The sequence below is a fragment of the Myxocyprinus asiaticus genome, chromosome 4 (assembly GCF_019703515.2).
Source record: "Myxocyprinus asiaticus isolate MX2 ecotype Aquarium Trade chromosome 4, UBuf_Myxa_2, whole genome shotgun sequence".
Lineage (NCBI taxonomy): Eukaryota > Metazoa > Chordata > Actinopteri > Cypriniformes > Catostomidae > Myxocyprinus > Myxocyprinus asiaticus.
Window position 1 is genome coordinate 28,967,501 of NC_059347.1, and position 26,411 is coordinate 28,993,911.

The window sequence follows — 26,411 nt, forward strand, 5'->3', positions numbered from 1 at the left end:
AGGAAATAAGGGATGTTCACCGGCTGGGGATTCTCCCTCAAATGATTTGCTGGGCGATCAGGGGAGGGAGTCTCCCTCGATAAATTCACTGATTAAATACAGGAAAATGAGCGTCCAGATGCATTCTTTTCAACTAAAATGCAGGACATCATGGCTAATATGAGTAAGCAGGCAACTTTACTACCATAAACTTTGCGATTGTTTTCCCTTGTGCTCCGTGTTTTTCAGCTATATTTAAATAATTTATATCTCAAATCAATATTTCCTGAGGAATTAGGTATTTCTTTGATGGTAATGTAATAAGCACGATCCGCTCCCCTTTGGAGTCATGATGAGATAGATAGATTAAAAAAAATATATATATATATATATAAATATATATATATAATCCAGGAACACAACAACGTCTGGAGAAATAACTTTACACTTAGCTGGTAAAAGCAGCCTACAGTTACAATAGTACCACTTTCAGTGTTGCAGTATCGCAGTCACTTTCACTCTTTGTCAACTCACCGGCCGTGACGATAACGTATGTTGTGGAAGATTGCTTCTTAATCACTCATTGCTCTCTCTCTCTTCGATACAGGACTGGTTGAGCATGGTAGGAACTGGTCAGCCATTGCTAAGATGGTAGGCACTAAGAGTGAAGCTCAGTGTAAGAACTTCTACTTCAACTACAAGAGACGACTCAACCTAGACAATCTACTACAGCAACACAAGGTACGAAAATGGCATTCATGAAATAAATCATTATATCCAAACTAACATTCTAGTTGCATAATTTTAATATCTGAACATTGATGTTTTATGGACATTTTTAAGAGTAGCGCCATATTACATTTTTTATAAGAATGAAAATGAGGCTATAATGGATAGAAGTACAGTCTTTTCAATCGGCGGGTTGTACTTTTGTTTAAATTGGTGTTGATTTTTCAGCTGACAAAACACTAAAAATATGTCTTTTCAGTAGACAAAAAACTCAGGAGTTGTAAAAATTAGAGGTGATCTAGGCCATTGTACAGACTACAATCTATCACTCACAGCCTCAGTTTTATTTGCATAAAATGTAAAATGTCATCTACCCCCACAAAGGTCTATTGGCCTTTACTGGGAACCATATCTTGAATTCAAGTCTCTTATCATGCATAAACATTGATTATGTCATTGTGGATAAGTTTATTTTTAACTACCACTTTTGACTTCAGTGCAGTACATATCTTATGTATATCTGATGTTTTTTGTACCTTTCGTGTTGTGGTGTGCAGGGTTCTAGGCGGCTCCGTGGAAATCGAGACTCGTCACAGAGTGACCCCGCACCTGATGACGATGAGGAGAGTGATGGTAAGATCTCTCTGTCTGTGAAAATATAAAGCCATAAGAACGTGCGTTGCAGTGATTTTACGTCTTCCTAAGCAATAAGTTCTTGGGTTGTACAGGGTCTCAAGTGGCTTATTGCTTTTATGAAATGGTGGCAACAGTACTGTGAAAAAGACACCAATCCTCAATAAAGAGTTAAATTTGCTTCTTAATTTGTAATAATTAATAAACAGCAATAAATGATATAGTTGCACTGCTGTTCAAAAGTTTGAGGTCACTTGATTGAAATGTTTCATGATCTTAAAAATCTTTTGATCTGAAGGCGTATTCTTAAATGTTTCAAATGAGTTTTGTAGACAAAAATATAATTGTGCCAACATATTGATTTCATTACAAAACTAAAATTGTATTTTAAAACAAAGGTTTTTTTATATGGATGACTTTGATCGAATAATAAAGAAAAGCAGCCAATAAGTGCCCAACATAGATGGGAACTCCTTCAATACAGTTTAAAAAGCATCCCAGGGTGATACCTCAAGAAGTTGGTTGAGAAAATGTCAAGAGTACATGTCTGCAAATTCTAGGCAAAGGATGACTACTTTGAAGATGCTAAAATATAACAGTTTTGATTTATTTTGGATTTTTATAGTCACAACATAATTCACATTTCCATTTCTGTTATTCCATAGTTTTGATGACTTTACTATTATTCTATAATGTGAAAAAAAATAAAAAAATAAGTGACCGTAAACTTTTGACTGGTAGTGTATGTATTGATATAGCTGTGTGTCTTCAAGGGTTGTTATGATACCGTAATCATATCTTACGATACTAAACCAGCTAAAGTAGTATCATGATACCACACGATAATGTGTTAATTCTTAACACAGTTTGTCATAGCAAAGGTGATTCTTAGAAACTAACCATTCGACTTGTTGCTCTGGAATTGGTGAAAATAACAGATGGATGAATTGGGAGAAGGCTCAAATGAACTAACTTGTTACCTAATACATTCTTAGTATGACGTAAAAAATAAATTAAAATAAAATAGAACAGCCAGTTCAAACGACAATGGCTTTAAACTTTTATTCCATTATATTCCATTAGGTAACACAAAAATATAGAGATTGTAATGTTATAAAGACTGTTTCATTATAGACCTTTTTCACAGACTGTGATGACTCATTTCCACCTCATTTAGCAGCGTAAATCTAGCAAACATTTTAAATGATAATTTTTTTTTAATATTGAGTGTAAATTTATAACATTATGCTTTGTGTTATATTACCCTGGAATTAGTTTTAAAAAATGAATTACCACAGATGTGAGGGGGTTTCTGTTACAGCTGCTGAGAGAGTGACAGTAAATTTGGCATCTTCTCTCATCTGACTGTCTTAATCCATTTTTTTTCTTCTTGAAAGTCATTCAAATGTAATAGTGGACTTTTTCTTTTGCTCTTGTAGCAAATGGGTAAGTGAAAGTAATATTTGCTGTGGTCTCCCATTCACTGCTGTCGAAGTTTACCCTGCAATCGTTTACTTCCGCGTTCCAAAACCCGGAGAGTGAAAAAGGTCTATTACAACCGCTTCAGCCCCTCTCTCCTGGTAAACAGCTGCGTGAGTGCAGATTACACACGCTCAGGGACATGATCTAATCATAAGTGCGAAATTTGCTAAATTACCACCACCATGCATTTGTACTAGGAAAAAAAAAATTAAACGAGTGCAACGTTAGATTTTTCGGTAACACTTTACAATAAAGTTCCATTTGTTAACATTAGTTAACAACATTAGTTAACATTAACTAACAATGAACAATACTTAACCATTTATTAATCTTAGTTCATTTTAAGTTCAGCATAGTAGTAAGACATTTTTAAAATTCAAAGTTGTATTTAACATTAATGTATTTTTATTAACTAACATTAACAAAGATTAATAAATCATGTAAAAAATGTATTGTTAATTGTTTATTCATGATACCTAATGCATTTACTAACGTTAACAAATGGAACCTTATTGTAAAGTGTTACTGATTTTTCAGAGAAACAGTAAATCTGTAAATGTTAAGATAAAGCATTTAGGTTAAATGAAGTGGCACTAACCTGTGTGTATTCTGCAGAGGCAGTGGGATGTGTCCGAAGGTGTTTAATAAGGTTGCTGGTGTTTCACCCTTTGGTTTGAAATATCTGTCGACATTCACGGCAGATGGGTTTTCCCGGTCTCATCAGGCAAAACCCAAAATAATTCAAATTCTCGTTACGTGAATTGTGTTGTGTAAGCATCTCACTCTCCAAAGTTTTACTTAAATCCATATTATCCATTATAAGACACGACTGCCAAATTAATACGCTAGGATTCAGACGTTTGTTTCTGAAGCATGGGAAAACCACTCATTGAAAAATAAACAATACCATATAAGGGGCAAATTCTAAACAGCATTTTGCGCTCTTAAAGGGCACTGGGTGAAGGGGACGCTACTCGAAAAGACTACATTTGAATGTTATTGCAGACATAGGTCTGATTCAAATGAAGGTTTTAGCGAAACTAACATTTACTACTGCACATACACAACTTAAGGTACTACCGTATTGATGGTACTACCGTTTAAAAAATACTGTGGCACTGGCAGTATTTTGAAGCTTTAGTATCGCAATACTACCGTAGCACCGGTCTACCGTGCAACCCTAATGTCTTCATGCAGCTCAATCAGTCAGAGTTTAGAGTCAGAACCATCCACTTTATAATCTGTGTTTTACTCTTAAACACCCAGCTGTTTTCAACATAAGCACTAATGACCAGCCAAACACCTTGAAACCCACCACTATCAGTCTCTTTTCTCTGACCCATGAATCTTGAGACTGTTCAAGCCAAGAGGAAGAGAAAGAGTGGGACTGTAATGTAAAGAGCAGACAAAGAGACAGACTGACACAGAAAAGAGAGGGGAAAAGTGAGAGAGCAATAGTGCAGTGTGCTGACCTGTCTGACTGCAGTGCGTTTGATTAGATCTGACAGCAAAACCCCAGACAGCAGTGCACAGCCACGGAGGTCAACATCCTCCCTCTACTTCTGTCTGTACTCTTAATGAGTGAGAATCCAGAGCAAATGAGGGTAGAACCCGGAGGGTTGGGGAGAGGCAAATAGTGAATAAGACCGAAACACAAAGAAAAGTTAGTGGAAAGAGAGGGAATAGAGAGAGGGGATAAGGGATCTGGACTAATTCTGACTGCCAGGCTCACTCTTATGTAAGTGTTCTTTGGCTTTAAAGCCTCAAGGTGTGCTGGAAGAAAACTGAGTGCTTTCAAAGCATTTGATCTGTCGTGACCACCCACCCCATCCTTTTCTGTTCTTTCTCTCTTCCTCTCTAAGTATTTTCTTTTTCTTTTCATGTTTTACCTAGTCATAGCAATCTTTTATGTCTATATCATCCCTCTGTCTGTCTCTTCACCCATTTTTTTGCTCCCATTACTCAGTAGGAATGGGAATCGTAAGGAATTTAACAATTCCGGTTCCAGTTCCGATTCTTCTTAACAATTCCGGTTCCTTAACTGTTCCTGAAACGATTACAATTATTATTTTAATACCTTTTTTTTTTTTTTTAAGAATTTGGAAATGAGAAATGCAATTATCTTTACTACCATCTGCTGTCTGTTACCATACAATGAGATCATTTTAGATTTCTACAGAGCAGATATAAGAAATCAGAAATTAATTTAATAATTCTTGTAAAGGGTGTGTTTGCAGACTTTTTAGAGACATAATTACAATCCAATAATAGATCCTAACTATATTTTAAATAAATCTAAACCAACAAGAAATGTGATGGCATATTTCATTAATTCATTTATTATTTTATAAAATGTCACTTATTACAACAAAACTTGTGCATCTTTAATTATAAATTGTAATATGAACAATCAGTAACTGCACTACTTGATTTAATAGAGACACAGGTCGTCTTTAAATAAACAGTAATAGTTCCAGAGACAGTTTAGACTGTGTTTTGTAGCCTAATGTTGTATTTCAAGCTTGTAAGACTCAACAGTTCTTATTTCATTTAGAGTTTGACATTCATAACTTGTGCATCAGTATAAGATTACTTGTATACCGGACTATAAATGAAAGCGCTGTATGTTTCATGCTGTAGATTCAAAGAACCGGCTCCTTTGAATAATTCTTTCGGGATCGAATACCGGGAGCAGCATATGTTTTGCGCTGTAGATTCAAAACAGCTGGCCCTTCTCTTTTACATTTATTAATTTGGCAGATGCTTTTTTGAAAGCGACTTACAGTGCATTGAAGATACACATTCAGTGTATTACTGCATGCATTCCCTGGGAATCAAACCCACGACTTTGGCATTGCTAGCACCAAGCTCTACCAGTTTCCGTCCCTTTCCTCTTTCCTTCATTTCTTTGAATATTCACATGGCTTCTCAGAGAGAAAAGAGAAAGTCACAAGGTTTTTGCCCAGGTCTGCTTTCCTTGGTTACATGTCAGTTAGTAGATGCTTTTCTTTTCTCCCATCTCCTTCCCTCATCCCTCTATGCCCCCCTCTCCCTCTCCTTTCTGCTGTTACACAGGAGAGCGTGTAACAGCAGAAGGGAGAAGGAGAGAAGAGTCATTTTCAGAGAGGGGGTGGAGGGAGAGAAAGAGACATGAAGAGTTAACTTGTATGCGGAGAGAGACGGATAGTTGCTTTCTAGTTTTTTGGGTTGTATGCTACTCCTCTGGGCTCTCTTGAGGACAAAACTTTGAGCTCTTTGCAACCTGAAGCAGGCAAGTGAAGCACATTGTGGTGTTGTTTTTGTGTGTGGATGTTTAAGCTTCTTGAAAGCTTCTGTGTTGCAAGTTAGTAAATCTTTGCCAGTAACAGGCTGTTGTATGTCTAAAAAAAAGTCTGTTAAATTAGGGTCCGTTTTGCCTTTATTATACAGATGTAGATGAGCAATGTTACTTGCATGTATTTTGTATGTTGTGACTTCCTGTGGATGTGCAACTTGGCCCTTGATGGCGTGTCGTCACGTGGCGAGGATGGAAAGACAGTGATTAGCCACAGGGCGGATGCTGTCCAGAAGTGCATTAGCTTGATTGCGTGACGCTGTGCAGCGATGGTGACCTCAAATGCCGCCTGTGCTTTGTCACGGCAGGGTTGTTTGGGTTTGCTGCTTCTTTGCCTTTGTGTTTCTGTTGCAGAGATTGAAAAATATTGGTTTTGATATTCTGTGTTCTCTTTGCACGATTGAATGAACAATGGGTAAATCTCACCAAATCATACACTCTCTCATCTCCTTTCCTCAGGGCCTGATAACAGCTCGGACACAGAGAGCGCACCCTCTCCCTCTCAAACTGATCCCTCCAAAGCCTCCGACTCACTAACCCATCCCAGCTCGGCTCTGGACAGTGCCTCGGAACAGGACGGCGCCACCACCAAAGACCCTGTGGCAGATTGCAAGGGCCAGGAGCCTCCATACAGCGAGCTGCAGGTCAAAGTGGAGAATAGTCCAGAAGGAGGAGCAGGAGACGGGCTTCCACAGGATGAGCGAGCACGCGCGACTTACGAATCACAGTTCCATCCTAAGAGCGAGCCGCAGGATGTGGAGATGGTGGCTCCGAGCGGGGACAAAGGACATGTGCAGGTGAAGACTGAGCCAGAGGTCAAGGATAAAGAGGAGAAACAGGGGGAGCAGCACCACTCGGATAATGACTCTAGCGCCACGTGCAGTGCAGACGAGGATGTGGAGGCTGAACCTGTCCAACAGCGGTAAGAAACCACAGATCATGTTCTGTCCTTACCAAGCGCGGTGCAATAAAGCAACAAGCGATAAACTTGGCTCCCACAGCCATGGAAAACCTGGAAATGTCAATTGTGATTTCCAGGCCAGTAAAATCTTAGGTATTATTAAATCTTAAGATTTAACAATACTTTAATCTCATTAAATGGGCACAGTCTCACCAAAACTGGACAGTTAAAGACTAGAAAAACATAGCCTAGTCTGATTAATCTTGATTTCTGCTGAGGTACACAGATGGTAGGCCTACTGGAGCCTCAGCTTTCTGTTCTTGGCTGACAGAAGTGGAACCCAACTTGGTCTTCTGCTGTTGTAACCTATACTTTTCATGGTTCAACATGTTGAGCATTCTGTAGCCTTTCTTTCAGCTCAGGGGGTGTCAGCACAGCCATTGACCAGGAAAATAAAAAATGGCACTCCATGTCAAAAAGGTTGCCAATCCTGTAGCGTCCTGTATTGACGCTGACTACCACCCCTGGAGTCATGAGTTCGAATCCACGGTGTGCTGAGTGACTCCTGCCAGGTCTCCTAAGCAACCAAATTGGCCCGGTTTCTAGGGAGGGTAGAGTCACATTGGGTAACCTCCTCGTGGTCACAATTATTGGTTCTCGCTCTCAATGGGGCACGTGGTTAGTTGTGCATGGATCGCAGAGGGTAGCATAAGCCTCCACGTGCGGAGTCTCCGCGGTGTCATGCACAACGAGCCACGTGATAAGATGCACGGATTAGCGGTCTCAGAAGCGTAGGCAACTGAGACTTGTCCTCCACCACCCTGATTGAGGTGAGCAACCGCACCACCACGAGGACCTACTAAGTAGTGGGAATTGGGCATTCCAAATTGGGAGAAAAGGGGATAAATTGTGTAGATAATGCTCTTTGTGAGTCCAATATCTATAAAAATATATATATACATTATTATTATTATTATTATTTTATTTATATATATATATATATATATATATATATATATATATATATATATATTTTTTTTTTTATTTATTTTTTTTTTTAATTCTTATCCAAGTCATTGAAAGTCTTTGGCTAAAAGGATTGGGAACCCTGGGTAAAAAATGTCTCTTCCATGTAAATCATGTTTCTGACATTTTGTCGATCATACAGTTTCTGCTTCTGCAGTGTTGTGCTGGGTAGCCCCACCCACTGTAAAATCTCATTGTTCCAAAATCCTGCTCCACATAACTGTAATTAAACTACAAATATTTTTGATTGGCTGTGATTGTGTTACACTGCACAGCATTTTCACATTCGGTGTGGACAGACAAATTGCTTGTCGCTAGAAACTTGTAGATTAGGGTATAGTGAGTGTAAGACGTAGCTCTTGGTTGAGTATCATTTGCTTATACATGTTTTCTTGTTTTCCTATCTTCCTTCCTCTGCCAGACTTTTCTCTCTTGAGAAGCCGTCATTGCTGGGTGCTTCAGGCTCAGTGGTCGTGCCCTCAGCCAAACTACTCAGCATGCAGCAGATACAGCAGCGGGCCGCCACCATTCCCCCTATGGTCAGTCCCCACAGCCCCTACTCCCACTTATTCAGATTTGCCCCTTTGGACAGAGACAGGGCCCAGCCACCCCACAACGTGAGTCCTGCCTCCATCTCCACTTCCGCAGATCACACGCTGTGATTCGCTTCTGCGGCAATCAGCAAATGAATCAGCACACATATCAATTGATTTCATCTGTTAAATCATGCTGTTCAACATGAAGAGTGAATGTATGTTGGTTTGGTTACTCTATTGGGCTGATCAGTTATGCTGTTCGGAGGTTGTGGCATGTCTGTCAGTTGTGGCAGTGTGGTGTGGCTGTGAAATGGATGTAATCTGTACTCAAAATTAGGCCCTGATTGGCTGTCGATTGGCCATATTTTGGCAATCAAATACCAATTAGAACTTATTAATGAGATTAAGCAAAGAAGTATTGAAAGCTACAGCACATAATTTGCTCTGTTAAAATATCAAATTAAATATTTAAATAGTTTTGCTAAACTAGGTTCAAAAGTAAGTATTTTAGGTTTATATCAGTCCAGCACATAGTCCCTCATTTTAATCTGAACCTCTCTGTAACTTACCGAATGGCTTGTTTTAGGTTTCATCTCCATTCGGTCACAGCGGCGTTCCCGTTGGAGCTCCGTTGAGTGGCTTTGCTATGTTCCAGCACCAAATCAAAGCCGTACATGAGTCCGCACATCAGGAGGACAAACAGAGACTGGACCAGAACGAGTCAGACCACAGAGCACGAGTCAGCACCCACAGCCCTACTGTACTGGACCGAGAAGGTGAGTCAGATAGGCAGAAAGAGAGAGAAAATGCATGTGTTCATGCCTGTCTTTGTCAGTTTTGTTTTGGAATAACTCCTGATCAAAACAGTAGTCCCTAAAGGATGGAGAGCACTGAAAATAAAAAGTGAGGTAGAAAATCACTCCTGAGACAGCTACAAAGCAGACTGTGATGTACATGTACCGGTAGTTTCTTTTTTCCATTTTCCCATGTATTCACTCTCTTTACAAAGAAAAGTTTGGGAAAAGGGAGTTACAGAAAAGTAATTTGTCTCTTTTCTCCCTCTCTCTATTATATAATGGGCTCAAAAACAGACTTTTGAAGGGTGTCGAGAGAGAGAGGGAGGGAGAGAAAGAAAGACAGTGGACTTTGCTCTTCTCAGCTAAGAAACACACTAGTTTTTGATGGAGCCAGACAGAAGCAGCCAACCAAAAGGAACATTAGGACATTCTCTTGTAGTGATATCCATTAGAGACACCAAGTTTTGCTAGACCTCTTCCTCACAAAAACCTCTTAAAAACCTGAACTGAAATTTAACTTTAGTGCCTTTCTGTTGATTTTTGGCACATTTAGGGGCTGTTCATGTTGGGGTCTTGAGGCACAAAAGTTGAAAAACTGTTGAAAAACTGCGCTTATGGCGTGAGATGATTAAAAAGACGTTCATCTTGTGCACGTTGACAAAAAACTATTAAAAAACAGCACAGATGGATGCAACCAGGGTTTGAAATGAACTTTTTGGCTCATCGGCCACTGTGGCTAGTATTTTTCCAAGGTCACTAGCCACTCAGCATTTTCACTAGCCAAAATCCCCCACCTCGCTAAAAGTGACAAAGGAGACTGTAACTGCATGCATTTGTTTGCACGTTGCATTTAAACAAGAATGATATGAGTTTAGCAGGACACAGGCCTAATGGTTTAAGTAAACTATAAAACATCCAAAGGGAAACGCCAGTTAGAACAGGAGTAGGATAGAACAGAATGAAAATTTGTCAATCATTTTATCCATAGTTCATGGAAGTTTCAACCCCTTAAAATTGTACTTGCCTATGAAAGTTTACCATTGTTTAACAGTGGCATTTGTAATGGCAGGGCCATTAGGTAAGACCATGGGTGGCTTCACATTACTGTGGTTAGGTTAATGTTAATAGTCTTTTCTAAAATATCAGCTTTAGTATTTGATATGAAAAGACTAGCCAAAACACATTTAGAAACCTTTAACTACAACTTTCACAATTGTAGCCTGCTAAAAAATAAAGTCTCATAGATGTAAAATGAATCTATACAGGTTACCAGTTAGTGTTACTGCATTAAGAAAATTATATATTAAAGTAAGGATGATGATGTGTATTTTAAAAACTGATGATGTATTTGTCTCCTCTTTACCTCGTCAGTGCTGTTTATAGTGTAAAGGCTGCCGATCAGTTTGAGAGGTTTGACTTCCTCCATATAGAGCTTTATACTAGAATGTTCTCTGTAGAATTCAAATGGGTCACATACGTTTTATGGTCTTCGCCAGCTGCCGCAATATCGTTCTGCACTGTTCCAGAGCTTTGACAATCTTATCTCTGGGGTGTACTGCGTGCGCTGCGGCGGTTCACGCGAAAGCACGCTTCATTTGTCTCACACAGATGCAAGTGCAAGTTATAAGAGGCATGAATACCATTATGTTTCCTTCGGCAGCAGCTCAGAGTCACCCGACATTCACAGAAATTTCAGTGCAGGAAAAATAGACTAGTTAGAGTGACAGAGTTACCCGCCATGGCCAGTTTTTACCCACATTTGGCTGGTTTGCGGGTGTCAATTTCAAACCCTGGGTGCAACAATAGATGCGTCTGTGCGTGCTTGGCTGCCTTGTTGGTGTCTGCAAATTTCTGTGTCTCCCCTCTCTGTCCTGTCCAGGTAAGCCATTTGCTTACATGCCATATGATCTGAAGCTGATGGAACAGGACACTCTTGGAGCAGGCAGACCAGGCTCTCCGTACAGACTCTCTCCTCGAGATCCTAGCAAAGCTTCACCACAGCATGATGCCAGTAACCCCACCCGCTACAGTGTACCTCCAGGTAAACAGTTTTTACACCTGCCCCGTACACTCTGTATCCAGGCAAACTCTTTAGAAATGTGATTTGTACTCGCAGTCCGCTCTTCTTTATAATAGGGATGTGATTCTTCTGGTTTAATCCGGAATTCTGGCTTTTACGACCTAAAAATGTGACCCACGTGTATTGTGGTTGTTCATATTTCCTTGGGGGTTCATATTTTATCAACAATGTCCTGTCCTGTACATTCTTAATAAGCATTTTTCACCCAAACAAACGTGTCAGTCAAACTTCCCTCGGAACTGCTTCATTCGCTCAAACTTCACAGCTGCTTCTGCGTCATACACACACTTTAAGAACACATGGGGCAGAGGCTCCTGATTTTTGCTGTCAGGACTTCATTCAAGTAAGTCAAGTTTATTTTAATTCATCAAGACAAATAAAATGGTTAGATATAAAACGGGTTTTTAGCTGCAGTTACGCGTTACTGACTTGATATTTGCAGTGAAATCTTGAGATTTATCTTCACAAAAGAATTACTCATTGCCAGCATATCGAACCGCTTGTATGTATAATCACAAAACCCTGCAAATACAGTCCAGACATTAGAAAATGTTCAGTATAGACGATTTTTTCCCCCCACTTAGATCGGGAAATGATCTTGGGTTGCGGATGTAATAAACATTTACATGAGTTTTTGTGAGACCACTCTCTGCAAAAACTGTTCATTTAAATGCACAATCCAGAAATAATACTAGCCACACAATGAAAAGGGGTCGGCACTCCTTAGAACGTGTAATATTACATGCTTATTCATTGTCATTTTCACATTGTGTAAAAACCAGCGTGACAATTGTAAAAAGCAGGACTTACAGTAAGCACATTTTGAGGGAAAAATCCATCCATAACTCTTTAAAAACTGCAAATGTTGACCTCTGAGACATTGGTATGATATCCATTAATGCAGCATTATGGAATGAATTAACATTAAAATCGAAATGTATGCTGTGTCTGAAACCACCCCTATCCACTAAATAGTGCACTAGTTCGGGTGTCTGCCATTTTGTAGGACTGTCTGAATTCTGAGTGAGCCACTCATCCCCTACTTTTGTTCACTCATTCTTACCCACAATGCACTCTAATTTCTAGTGTACATGCGATGTACACTCAATGATGGTTAATCGCTCATAATCCACCGTGGGGAAGACGTACGAGCTGGGAGAGGGAGCGCATGCACTAGAGAGAGAGATGGCAGTTTACTTCTTCATTCACTCTTGCAATGTTTTATTTCATGCAGAATGTATTAAATCAGTTTTTTGACAAATCATTACATAATCAAATATAGTGAGCCAAAACATACAGATACATTTTATAATGTACTCTTTATGTATATTTTATACAGAATTTTGCCATTAAGATGAAGAATTCTTTATTTACTAAATAATTCACTGAGGTGATATTGTTTTAACTCAGGAGACTGCACACAGTGGAAATTATAATTCTGTGGCTGATTTAAAATATTCGGTTATAACATATAGGTTATAATAACTTTGGTGCTTTTTATGGTCTGATGAGAAACGTTACCCAGCTTGTATTGGAGTTTAAAAGATATAGAAGTATAACAATAAATACAATAATGTACATTTGATAAAACGTGTTTACTCTTTATATTAACATGTATATTAAAAATGACAATGTATATTTATTGTATTAATATATTATTTAATAAGAATAACAAGTATTTTAAAAGTTCATATGTGACGTTTCTGCTCTGACGCTCAATGTATATGTCAGCGTCCAAATTCACTCACTCATTTCGTTCACTCACTGCTGAGATATAGTACACTAACTGCCATTCACTATATAGGAAACAGTGAATGAGTGAACGATTTCGGACATGATTTGCATGCTATATCTGCATTTAAAACATCCTGCGTTGACAGCTCCAGTTAGTACTGCACAAGCTAATGGCGCCATCTAGCGACCGTGTGTGAGACACAATGAGATGAGACGACGGCATCAGATGATCCAATGTTATCAATAATATTACAATCCAAATCGGGAAGCTTTTTAAAATGATCCCTTACCAAATGTTTGCTACAGATTTCCTAACTTCTGCACTCTGTTTGGATGTTTTTTTTGCAGATCAACTGTTCTATTTGTTAACATTAGTTAATGCATTTGGGATCATAAACTAACAGCATTTTTACAGCATTTATTAAATATTTGTTAATGTTGGTTAATAAATATAAAATCTTTTCATTGTTAGCTCGCGTTAGTTCCTAGTGCATTAACTAATGTTAACATATACAACATTTGATAAAAAAAATAAATAAATTATATGTTGAAATTAACATTAACCAAGATTAATAAATGCTGTAGAAGTCATTTTAATTGTTAGTTCATGTTAACTAATGTTAATAACTGATGGGGTGTTGTTCGCTGTCTCCCACTTTTCTTGCTATTTTGTTCTTAGCCGATCACATGCCTGTTTATAAGTCATTGAAGACTTAGTGGTGGCTGATTGCCCATAGCATTGTACTTTTGACTAGGTTACTTGTAGGTTAGTAGTCCGTTTGAGTCCCTCTTAGGGATGTGCATTTTCACGCATTTTCATATCGGTTGTCGTGAAAAACAAATCAATGAATCTATTAATATTTAATGTTAATACTGCAAAACGCACACGGAAGACTTCAAATAATTTGTGCATGTTGCCTACTGTTTAAATGTCATTCAAATTAATACACTTAAGCAGTGCAAATATTAGCATTTTCCTCTTCAAATATTCTTTCTTCAGTGTATTTTAATACATTTTGGCTACGATTAATATGAATGTGTGAATTGTTTAATTGCTCAAAGAATTACTGTTAATAATAATTTGCATAGAAGATACATATTTAAGTTCCTTAAAACGTAACATTGTGGATCGTGTGATATTTCAGACTTTTTTTTTTAAATTTTTTATTTTTTTAATTAAGTCAAATCATAACACGTTGCATAAACATAGTACATAACATACCACTTCTGTGGTTATAATGAGAAGTCAGCTGAATGTGCCTTTGTGCTTTCCCAGCGATCACTGATATAATTGTAGGTTGGGATGAAACCAGGAGATCACCGGATCAACAGTGCTGTCATGTTGAACTTTAACACACTATCACAGTGTATGTAGAAATCATAATATTCATCTATAGAGAAATGCTCCAACACTGATTACATTGAGCCCACTTCATCTTTACTTGAGAGAAAGTGAAAGATGCGTGTCTGTGTGTTTCTTCTTCTGTGTTGCAGACTAGTGGCAGTGCGCCCTCTTGCGATGGATGTCTGTATAGACGGTCTTTTCAACGTCTGCTTGCATGATTACTGAATGCATTTGTTCAAAAATTAAAGATCACTAAACTTAATCTATCAAATTATTAACAATTAATCAATTATCGATTAATCCTAAGCATCCCTAGACCCTCTGGTTTGGGCCTGAAAATGTTGTCTTTTTTACCTAAAAGCTTCAGTTAGGAAAGTGGTTCTCTATTGATGGGTCATGGACAGCAGGCTTATCAGCTTTTAAAAATGTAACAGAAAACACTTCCTATATCTTTTTGTAGATGATGAAAGCTGGGCGTCCAGTCAAACGTCTTGCAAATTTACCTTTCACTTGATAGTAGCTAGCCGGATTAGACGGATATCAACATGGACACGTTGCAAGACATGCCCTCATCCTCAAACCATTTCCTTGTGCCTGCGATCACTGTGCTATGATCTGTTACTTCATTTGAGTCATTCACTTTATAAGAAGTCTCTTTGCTTTAATGATTAGCTAGACCTGCATACAGAGAGGTACAAGTTAGAATTTCAGTTATTAGCACACTTATCTTGAGCACGCAACTTGGCAGTGTTTGTGTCACTGACTGATAAAGACTCAGACAACACTCCTTGTTTTAGAGAAACTCTACTACACGTCTGTTTGCAAGTTAAATGGCTTTTGTTAGTCAGTTCAGTGGGTTTCTTTTTGAAGGAAGCCTTCTCATCCTCACAAGGTTCAGCACATGTGACCAATTCCCTTAACAGCCCTACCCTTACAACCTAGAAACTGCTCTCATAGAGACAAACACTTACAGGTCACACTGGACATTTTTGTCGTGCACAGAAGAAACAATGCACATTAAGTAAACAGAATTTTCTGGTAGGGCTGTGTCGCTCTGGCAGGTTTATTTGATTTATGTTAAAATGGGTGGGGATAATGAGCAGGTTTCATTTGTCACTTTTGCCACAAGAATTTTATCTTCAGTGACTTTTGCTGTGAGGGCCCAGATTGAGTGAAATCATTAATGTTTGCAAAATATGTTCTACATCTACAACAATAACATTACCACTGCTGATAATACAAACTTAATTGATAGGGTAGAACAACATGACAAAGGCATAGTGCACCATGTGTATACATTGAACCATGTAAAGATTGGGGTGTTCACAGGGGTCACCTAGTGACTGTATTGTTTGGTTGTAGTGGGTGTTTGTAAAGCTGGATGCTCTAACATTATATGTGGGCTGCACAACTCGCCATAGCATTTGAAAATCTGATAGCAAATGAGATATATTGACGAGGAATCCATTTCTTGCCACTAAAAATTTTTATTCTAATGGGGAATGAATTTGTATAAAAAGTTAAAAAAATTGCAGTAGAGATTATTGTTGCTCTCAGACTCATATTGTCTCACTTGTATTGCTTCAGGTGCATGGATCCAAAGAACTTGTAAAACAAAAATACAAAAATTGCTGTTCGCAAACTAAATTAAGATACAGACTTCAAAAAAGGTCTAGCAAAAATACATTATTTATAAAGTTTTACATTTGCATGGTGAAAAAGTGCAAAGTGCAAGTTAATTAAAAGCCAGACCAACAAGAGTAAACGTGTATTGAAGAAAGCGAAATGTTGAAAAGCACAGAAAGCGATGTGCTGAAATGTTTACTCCTGTTGGTCTGGCTTTTAATTCACTTGCACTTTTCCACAATTTGTATCTAAATTGCAACAGTGTACATAAAGCATCATCTCTGAACAATCAAAAAAAGCATAAAGCCCCATTCACACTGCAAGCAGCATTGCACTACGAAGCGACACGATCCTATTCATTTTCAACGAGAGCACAGCAATTTGATTTGTGAGAATGCAGTTTCACTGATCTATATAATTTGTCTGTAACCACATACATGGATATGGGCTAATAAAATGCAGGGAAAACCGTGTTGGCATTCTCTGAGTTTGATTCATATATTGATATAGTGTTGGTCTTGTTTAATGATATGATGCATTAAGCACTGCTGCAGGTTATAAAAAATGCTCTCCTCTGCAAAATGTGCATTTGTTTTTATTTTATTTTTTTTTTATTTTTATTTTTTTTTTGAGGCAAAAGAACTGATTTCTTGTCAAATTTGAATATCTTAGTTTTATCAGCAGTTTCATCTGTAATAAGCATTTCAAATGCTACTATGGCCAGTTGTGCATTCCATCAATAACGTTAGAGTGGCGGCAGCCCACCAGCGACACAGATCGCAAAGTCTAGCAACACCACGCGACAATGCTGCCCGCGGTGTGAATGGGGCTGAAATTAAACTCTTGGAATGGCGACAATTTCAGACATGGTTTTGCACCCATCATTTTTTATTAAATTCCTGCATGTGGTCTGAGCCAAATCATATCACATTGCTGCTTATTTGCATAAAGTTAAACTGTTCTCAACTTTGTTACATTGCTGGACACACCCACATTGTACCACCAGCGATCACTGTTGCTGATGAAATCGGCAACTCTCATTGAAAATAATAACTTTCGCTTTGCCACTGCAAATATGTGCTGCTTTGTGTGAACCCCCTTCAGACCTGTTTTGTTTTTATTTATACATGAAGATCTAGCTACAGCTTGCACGACTACAACAGATTGTCGCTGCAACAGCTATTGCAGAATAAGAAATCACACCCTGCACGAAAGAACCACAGAGACCCTGAACTCATCCCATGCTAAGAGACTCTTCTACACTTTTTACACCGCAGGAGAAAGGAGCCTTCACGACTCAATATTTCAAAAGAGATGATTGAGAGGCCGGACTGTCTGGGAAGTAAAAAGGGGAGAGGTGCTTTTAGTAGCACTTTGAGTCATGAGTGAGCAGAGGTGAAGGGAGACTTCATCCCTGCCATGCTAAGAGCTTCAGTTGAGGCCCTGATCTGTGCTGCTTTGTCAGACTTTATTCATAGTTTATTATGAGGATCTCTGCATGTGGGTCAGGATTCATCAAGTCAGGGGCTGTATGAATAAAGCCGCTTTGAGTCAAATTTTTGTCTTAAGTGCGTCAAAATTCTAAGTAAGATGTAATTTTGCTCTTATTCCAATTGTGATTCATAAAGGTTCATAAGTGTAAAGACTTGGTCTCAGCTGTTAAATTACTTGAGAGTGCTGGAGAGGTCTCCTAACCTAGTTAAGAGTAGCACTTTCAACAAAGAAAAAAAATCTGTTGGACTAATATGATCTGCAATTTGGGCAAATGTGATATGTAGTTTAGGGAACAAGTGAAATCCATCAACATTGAATCTTGTCGCGATTATGCATTAAATTTTTGATGGGCTACATGCGCTGCAACAACTAATTAATAAAATCTAAATATCACTTAAATTGTAAAAATCAATGATGAAAATAAGTGATCATTTACTTATTGCAACTTAGGTCAGGTGCTTTGACAGATTCCTCCTGCTGTTTAATGTGCTTGAGAGATGTTTAACCAATTTGGGTGTAGTACTTATTTCACAACACTTAAGTGTCAGCACTTAAGAATCAGGCTTTGAGTTTATGGAAGTGAGTTTTTTACACAAGTCCTACTTTTTGCTAAGAATTTTTGACACATATCAAAGCTAAAGACTATTCTTAAGAGTTTTTCTGAGAAGTTTTATATATACGGCTCTGGTGTCAGACATTCATTTTTTTTTTTTTTTTAATGTTGCAAGGATGTTGCGTTTTAGACTTTAGATTTTAAAAGCAGATAAGTTTTATGAAAGGTTATATGCTTGTCCTTCAAAAATGTGGTAGGTTGTGTGTATCAGTTCGATTTATTGAGCAGTGTTCACAGGTAAAGACTGATTTATGCTTCTGCGTCGAACCTACGGTGTAGGTTCTGCATAGTGGTCAACACGTTGGTTTGCATTTATAGTTCTGCATTGGTGTTCTTTGAGTACACAGCCAAAAGGCTAAATATAAGTTTCATGAACAAACAGAAGCAAAGCAAGCAATGTAATTTCTGGATTCAAAAGTATTTATTAAATTATTGTAACATCAAAAATGAGTTTGAAGTATGTGAACATGTTGAAATGTAGGTACATATTATTTATTATGCATGTTGCACTTCAGTTTTAAACAGCTCCTCGTATCCTTCTATTCCAACAGTTCTTCAGCCGGCACCAAACCAGGCTGTTCAGAACCTTTCAGATGTCCGCATGACATTCTCACGGAACCGGCCACCCAACATTCCATCTCCTCCGCCCCTCATCCCGACCTCCAAACCCACTGACAAGCCCTCTTTCATTCAGGGGGGCTCCATTTCACAGGTGAGACAGATTGACAGAAACAGGTTGGTTAATGAATTAACTAGATTTTTACTTCATGAGTTAAACATTTTGAATCTAATTGGCTGCAGTGGATGTTTAGTTGAATTGATGGTTCCTCTGGAAATAAAAACAAATAACTTTTAATCCATTTCATGGCAAATACATCAATTGGCTGAAAAATATCAAGAAATTTATTTTGTAGCTATTTTTTTTTCTATTGCTTGTTATTTGTTTCTTTGTTCTTTTTTATAACTGTTTACTTGTCTTAAAGGAATAGTTCACCCAAAAATGAAAATTATCTTATCATTTACTCACCCTCATGCCATCCCAGATGTGTATGACTTTCTTTTATCTGCTGAACTCAAATGAAGATTTTTAGAAGAATTTCTTTTGGTTCATACAATGCAAGTGAATGGGTGCTAAAATTTTGAAGCTTCAAAAAACACAAGTCAGCATAAAAGTAATCCATACGACTCCAGTGGTTAAATCAATGTCTTCAGAAACTATGATAGGTGTGGGTGAGAAACAGATCAATATTTAAGTCCTTTTTAACTATAAATTCTCCTCCCTGCTCTGTCAATCTCCACTTTAACTTTCACTTTACATTCTTCTTGTATTTTTGGTGATTCACATTCTTCGTGCATATCGCCACCTACTGGGCTGGCAGAAGAATTTCTAGCAAAAATGGACTTAAATATTGATCGTTTCTCACCCACATCTATCATATCACTTCTGGGTATTACTTTTATGATGCCTTGATGTACTTTTTGGAGGGTCAAAGTTTTTTGGCACCCATTCACTTGCATTGTATGGACATACAGAGCTGAAATATTCTTTTAAAAATCATAATTTGTGTTCTGCAAAAGAAAGTCATACACATCTGGGATGGCATGGGGGTGTAAATAATGAGAGAATTTTTGTTTTTGGGTGAACTATTCCTTCAATAATTACTTGTACATACCTTGTAAATACCTTGTAAAGTAGCACTCCTGTTTTTTCCCCAGTAGTATATACAAGGCATGTAAACAGTCATGTAAAACCTGGGAAAAGTCCTGGAAAAATTATAAAATCTTAGTCATGCTAATTTTCTTGGAAAGTAAATACAAATGTATAAGTTTTACTAAGCTCTAAAATGTTTCCTTGGGTAACTATTGTGTGCAATCAATTTAAATTTTCAAAAGCCTTATCCAGTATTCACGAACGACTGGAAAACCTTTAGAAAAGTTAATTGGTTGAAAGATGAGATAACCCTAATAGGAGACAGATTTCTGACAGTTGGCATCCAGTAGTCTATTCAGCTCCTTCGGACTGTTGATGGTTATTGTTAACTCGTCTGCTTCTGTTAAGTTTATTTGCTTCCTTCATGTAATGGGATCAGGGCAGGGGATCGGGGGTTTTCCTGGTATTCCAGTCTGATTAATTACCTCCCCCTCTGTGGCCTGTAGGGAACACCAGGCACATACCTGCCTTCTCAAACGCATGCAGTGTATGTACCAGAGGTAGTCAAGACCACAGGAGGGTCCATCTCACTCGGCTTGCCAAGACAACAGGACCCTGCTAAACCTGGTAAGAGAGACTATGCAAATATAAACACTCTTATAGCATAACTTTACAACCTGGTTGTCAAACGCATCTTATCTACCAGTTAATTGCTGGTTTAGATGGTGAAAACCTCATGCCTCAATCCATGGAATGTGCATTGTAAACACCTGATTGTTTGTTTGTGTGTGTCAGTGTCATACATTAAGCAGGAAGAGTGTTCTCCACGAGGACAGAGCGCTCAGTCAGAGGGACTTTTATCTAGAGCTCAGTATGAGGGAGTGGTCAGAGGTGAGATATCTTTAAGTCTAAGATAGAATTCTTGAAATCAAAACTTTACCCTCAAAAAAAAAAAAAAAAAAAAGTGTGCCACAGAGGTATTAGGGGAGAGAATCTTTAGGCACCTCACAAATTAATTTTCAGGGAGTCACAATGTGATACATAACGATTCTCAGTGCATCTCAATTTGTAATCTTTTGACTTCTTAAATAGAACAGAATTAAGAATTAAATTTCAGATTGCAAAGCAATATTTATCCATATCCAGAATCGTTTAAGAATCACAATGCATGAATGAATTGATGTTTCCCCCCTACTCATTATATGTATGCAATGAGTATGACTGCAGGCTCCAACACAAACCAATCAGTTTTTCACTCCTCTGTTCCCAGGAGGCCCCATACAGGTTCAGGACATGAGAGGGCCACCTGGAAAATGCCCTGAAGGCTTGACTTTCAGAGGAGGCTCTATTTCACAGGTACCTGCAGACCCTTGTGTTTTTTTGCATTTATGTTTGTGTAGTATTTTTCACTCTCTCTCTTTTTCTCACTCCAGGGCACTCCTGCCTTGACTCAGTCCAGCGTAGCAGCAGATTTGTTGAAAGGCACTATTGCTAAACTGGCCACAGAGGACCTGAGCGGCCCAGAAAAGAGCCGGGCCGAAGCTCACTCTAAAGCTCACGTCATCTACGAAGGCAAAATCGGACACATCCTCTCTTTTGATGGTTAGAGTCATAACTGCTTACTATCTGGTGTGTTCAGTGTTCAAATTTGTTTGGTTTGGGGTGCCCCGGACCCCTCTTAAGAGTTCAGGGACCCCCCCATAAGGCCAAAAAAATTTAACTTGGGGGGGCTGTTTTCTTAAGACACCAGTTTTTTTTCTAAAGAAACAGACAGTGACTGATTGACACTGGCGGAGGGGATCCTCATTTTCACCTCATAATAAAAGTCAAATATAATTCTTCTTTAATATATGATTGTTGGTACTCCTAAATTACTAACATTAAATCATCTTTTATCTTAGAACTTAACCATCGCTAGAGGTTCATTAATAATTAATTGCACATAGTTTTGCCAGTATTTATCTAGCACATCATTTTAGCTCATGATCAAACAGTTATAAAGTTACAGAGTTAAAGTTACTCTGACAACAGAGAAAACAATTCAATATCGCATATGTTACTGTAAAGAGATGAGATACTTCTTATTTATAACTCTTACTATACACTAGCCACAAGACAAACAATATGCGTGTAAACATGATTTTAGTGTGATGAAATCACACTAACCTTTTCTGAGTAAAGTTATGGCCAGTTTTATAGCTTTGTTGCCACGACAATGTAATGTCAACAAACCCTAAAATGACTGTAGAAAATTTTAAATTTTACAGCTCAAATAATACATGAATTTTAACAGACGATTTAATGTAAGTGCTTTTATATCATTATAAGCTTCACATTTCTGACTTTTAAACCCTTCAAAAATTGGTCCCATTCACTTCTATTGTAAGTGCCTCACCGTAACCTTGATTTTGTTTTTGTTTTTTTCTTTTCTTTTTTTTTTTTTTGTTTTTTTTTTTGTTTTTATAAAAGGAGGGACGAGACGAAAATAAATTTTTGTGGTAATCAACATTATGCCAAAAATGCTGTCGATTGAGCTTAACTTCTATTGAACCCGGGACATTCCTTTAAGCCTAACATTTTACTCTAGTCTTACAACTTATTAAAATATTAAAATGTGGGGGGCCTAGGTAGCTCAACAAGACGCTGATTACCACACCTGGTGTCACAAGTTCGAATCCAGGGCGTGCTGAGTGACTCCAGTCAGGCTTCCTAAGCAACCAGTTGGCCCGGTTGCTAGGGTGGGTAACGTGCTCAACAAGCCACATAATAAGATGCATGGATTGTCTCAGACGCGGAGGCAACTGGGATTCATCCTCTGCCACCCGGATTGAGGCTAGTCACTATGCCACCATGAGGATCTAGAGCGCATTGGGAATTGGGCATTCCACATTGGGGAGAAAAAGTGAGAAAATCCAAAAGAAAATACAATGTCTCATTTTAAACAATGTATTAAATTATTTTCAACATTTTTAGTAGGGATTCACATAGGAATTCTTGGGGAGTCGTGCGTGCATCTGACGTTATTGTTAATCAGTTAAAACGGGGTAGAGAGTTTCGTGTTTTTGCGGCTACCAGCATTTGTTCTGCCGCCCGAAATTTTTTCTCTCTCACTATCGAGATACCGTTATCTTTACCTGCATTAATGTTATTAATGCATTAGAGATGCTGAGTGCCAATGCAGTGACGTGGTTAGAGATGTAGTGTATTTAATGAACAGTATAGTATGGAGCCGAGACAACATGGTGAGTTACAGCAGAGAACTGAACAGAGAAAGAACCCAAGGCAGCGGTGCGTCCCCAGTATTATTTAGTCTTGCCATAGTAATGCAGTGGAGTCAGAAGGTGATGTGCTGGACATGGCTTAATTTCAAGGGCTGAGTAACAATGTTTTTCAAAGTAACAAACGCAGAATATTTTGATGGAGCATAGGGCTGGAGTTACAGCTAGAGTTCACTATGGGGCTTTTTGACATGGCCTATGGATATTTCAGTTCTTTAAAGGGATAGTTCACCCAAAAATGTAAATTATGATATAATTTACTTATCATGTCGTAACTAACCTATGACTACATTTTTTGAGGAACACCAAAACAAAAGCTAAGCAGAATGTCAGAGCTGTTTTCTTCCATATTATAAAAGTGTAAATATATTCAACTTATGTGCTGTATTCCAAGTCTTCCAAGCCATTCAGTAGCTTTGTGTGAGAAATTGATCAGAAGTTAACCAAAAGTTATTCACTGAAAATCTTGCCATAAAAGCATTCTGCTATAAATAATTATTTTTGTCTCATGACTTTCTTCCATGTAAAAGAGTATGATGACAGAAATTTCATTTATGGGCTAAAGTTAGAGACAAGTCACTGGAAGTTTATTGATTGTGTAGTGCATGACCTCATCTCCTCTTGCTTTATTTTTTCCACAGCCATTAAAAACCCGAGAGAGGGCACAAGAAGCCCACGAATGGGGCATGATCTCAAACGCACATATGACATCATGGAGGGGTCTCGTGGACACCCAGCACGCGAGACTGCACCTTTTGAGGGTTAGTAGGCTTTTCATTTTCCTTTTCTGTAAGAGATCCTTTTCGAAGAACTGTATATATTTGGCAGTAGAGAAGGTTGAGGGCTTTCTTTTACTTTTGCAGGTTTGATGAGCAGAGCATTGCCTAGAGAAAGTCCGCATGAGTCTAAGGATCGAGCCATACTCACAGGATCCATCATGCAAGGTAATATAGACCCACCACAGACTTTCTCTCTCAGTAACACTGCAGGTCTGCACAATGAACACAGGAGTCATTACAACTGGTCTATTTAGACAAGCAAAAACCAACAGTCTGTATGTACTCCTTGCAATGATTTTTATTTTTTTTTTAAAGAATGTTCTTCTACTATAATGGAGAAAAAACATACCTTGACTGCATATATAAATGAGATTTATTGTAATTATTGTTTCTATTTTTGATTAATCGCAATTGTTAAGGGGCGGCCACACTACACTTCATGCTCCATTCACTCCTATTCAAACACATCCGAATGCAAAAGAGCGGAAACGCAAGCTCATGCAAATACATTTCGTACTACGCTGCGTTGAGCTCAATTCAAAGAATACATATACTGGCGGCCAAAAGTTTGGAATAATGTATAGATTTCACAGTTTCGGAAGGAAATTGGTACTTTAATTCACCAAAGTGGCATTCAGCTGATCACAAAGTATAGTCAGGACATTACTGATGTAACAAACAGCACCATCACTATTTGAAAAAAGTCATTTTTGATCAAATCTAGACAGGCCGCATTTCCAGCAGCCATCACTCCACCTTATCCTTGAGTAATCATGCTAAATTGCTAATTTGGTACTAGAAAATCACTTGCCATTATATCAAACACTGCTGAAAGCTATTTGGTTCATTAAATGAAGCTTAACATTGTCTTTGTGTTTGTTTTTGAGTTGCCACAGTATGCAATAGGCATGTCTTAAGGTCAATATTAGGTCAGAAATGGCAAAAAAAGAAACAGCTTTCTCTAGAAACTCGTCAGTCAATCATTATTTTGAGGAATGAAGGCTATACAATGCTTGAAATTGCCAAAAAACTGAAGACTTCATACAAAGGTGTACACTACAGTCTTCAAAGACAAAGGACAACTGGCTCTAACAAGGACAGAAAGAGATGTGGAAGGCCAGATGTACAACTAAACAAGAGGATAAGTACATCAGAGTCTCTAGTTTGAGAAATAGACACCTCACATGTCCTCAGCTGACAGCTTCATTGAATTCTACCTGCTCAACACCAGTTTCATGTACAACAGTAAAGAGAAGACTCAGGGGTGCAGGCATTATGGGAAGAATTGCAAAGAAAAAGCCACTTTTGAAATAGAAAAACGTTAGAGTGGGCAAAGAGAAACAGACATTGGACAACCGATAATTGGAAAAGAGTGTTATGGATCTTAACTCCATTGAGCATTTGTGGGATCTGCTAGACTGTAAGGTGCGTGAGAAGTGCCTGACAAGACAGCCACATCTATGACAAGTGCTACAGGAAACGTGGGGTGAAATGTCACCTGAGTATCTGGTTAAACTGACAGCTAGAATGCCAAGGATCTGCAAAGCTGTCATTGCTGCACTTGGAGGATATTTTGATGATAACTCTTTGAAGTAGTTTAAGAAGTTTTGAACCTTTTTTATTTTATTTTTTTGAATTGTAATAGTATTTTTTCTCGTTATTAATGTCCTGACTATACATTGTGATCAGTTGAATGCCACTTTGGTGAATAAAAGTACCAATTTCTTTCCTTAAGAGCAAAATCTGTACATTATTCCAAACTTTTGGCCACCAGTATATATCAAAACGATGAGATTTATTGTTGCAGGAAAGTGAGTAGACAATATATTTTAACATTTTTAGTATAATATTATTTGTTATTTGTGATATATTATGTACTTACACCAGAAGCCCTCCCACAAGACATCATATCCTGGTTGGTTGCGTTGTCCGGAAAAAAACAAAATTGTGCTCAAAGCCTAGTGTGACTGCCCCTTTATTGAAAGTTTTAACTTGAATTTCTCTTTATTGTCAGTATTATATTCTGTTGAATTTCTAAAATTCTCAGTCTTCTCTCCCTTGGTTCAGGAACGCCAAGAGCTGATGTCTTTGATGAGGCCTCCAAATATGGTAAACAGATCAAGAGGGAGAGTCCACCCATTCGCTCTTTTGAGGGAGGCATCACCAAGGGTAAACCATACGAGGGTGTGAACACCATAAAGGAGATGGGCCGTTCAATTCATGAGATCCCCCGTAAAGAGACCCAAGATAGTCGCAAAACCCCTGTTCTGGAAGGATCCATTTCTCAGGTGCAGGATTTGAAAGGGCCCTGAAATAGACATGCATCTGCACTTGTCTTCAATTTGGGAGCCGTTATTGTTTCCCACACTGAAATGTACATCTAAATGTATGTGA

The 26,411-nt window shown here is 38.2% G+C and overlaps 1 protein-coding gene across 11 annotated transcripts in view; it reads left to right on the forward strand.

Annotated features, from left to right (window-relative positions):
* Positions 1-26,411, forward strand: part of LOC127440151 (nuclear receptor corepressor 1-like) — a 140,348-nt gene that overhangs the window by 88,168 nt on the left and 25,769 nt on the right. For 8 of the 11 annotated variants that reach the window (XM_051696585.1, XM_051696584.1, XM_051696586.1 and 5 more), the window contains 14 exons: positions 587-720; positions 1,266-1,341; positions 6,617-7,079; positions 8,506-8,701; positions 9,207-9,396; positions 11,297-11,458; positions 18,861-19,021; positions 20,467-20,587; positions 20,756-20,851; positions 21,231-21,316; positions 21,394-21,562; positions 23,880-23,999; positions 24,102-24,182; positions 26,085-26,305. In XM_051696585.1, coding sequence (XP_051552545.1) covers positions 587-720; positions 1,266-1,341; positions 6,617-7,079; positions 8,506-8,701; positions 9,207-9,396; positions 11,297-11,458; positions 18,861-19,021; positions 20,467-20,587; positions 20,756-20,851; positions 21,231-21,316; positions 21,394-21,562; positions 23,880-23,999; positions 24,102-24,182; positions 26,085-26,305 — 2,276 coding nt within the window. The remainder of the gene's footprint in view (positions 1-586; positions 721-1,265; positions 1,342-6,616; positions 7,080-8,505; positions 8,702-9,206; positions 9,397-11,296; positions 11,459-18,860; positions 19,022-20,466; positions 20,588-20,755; positions 20,852-21,230; positions 21,317-21,393; positions 21,563-23,879; positions 24,000-24,101; positions 24,183-26,084; positions 26,306-26,411) is intronic. The other 3 variants (XM_051696590.1, XM_051696593.1, XM_051696594.1) reach the window with 1 other exon arrangement.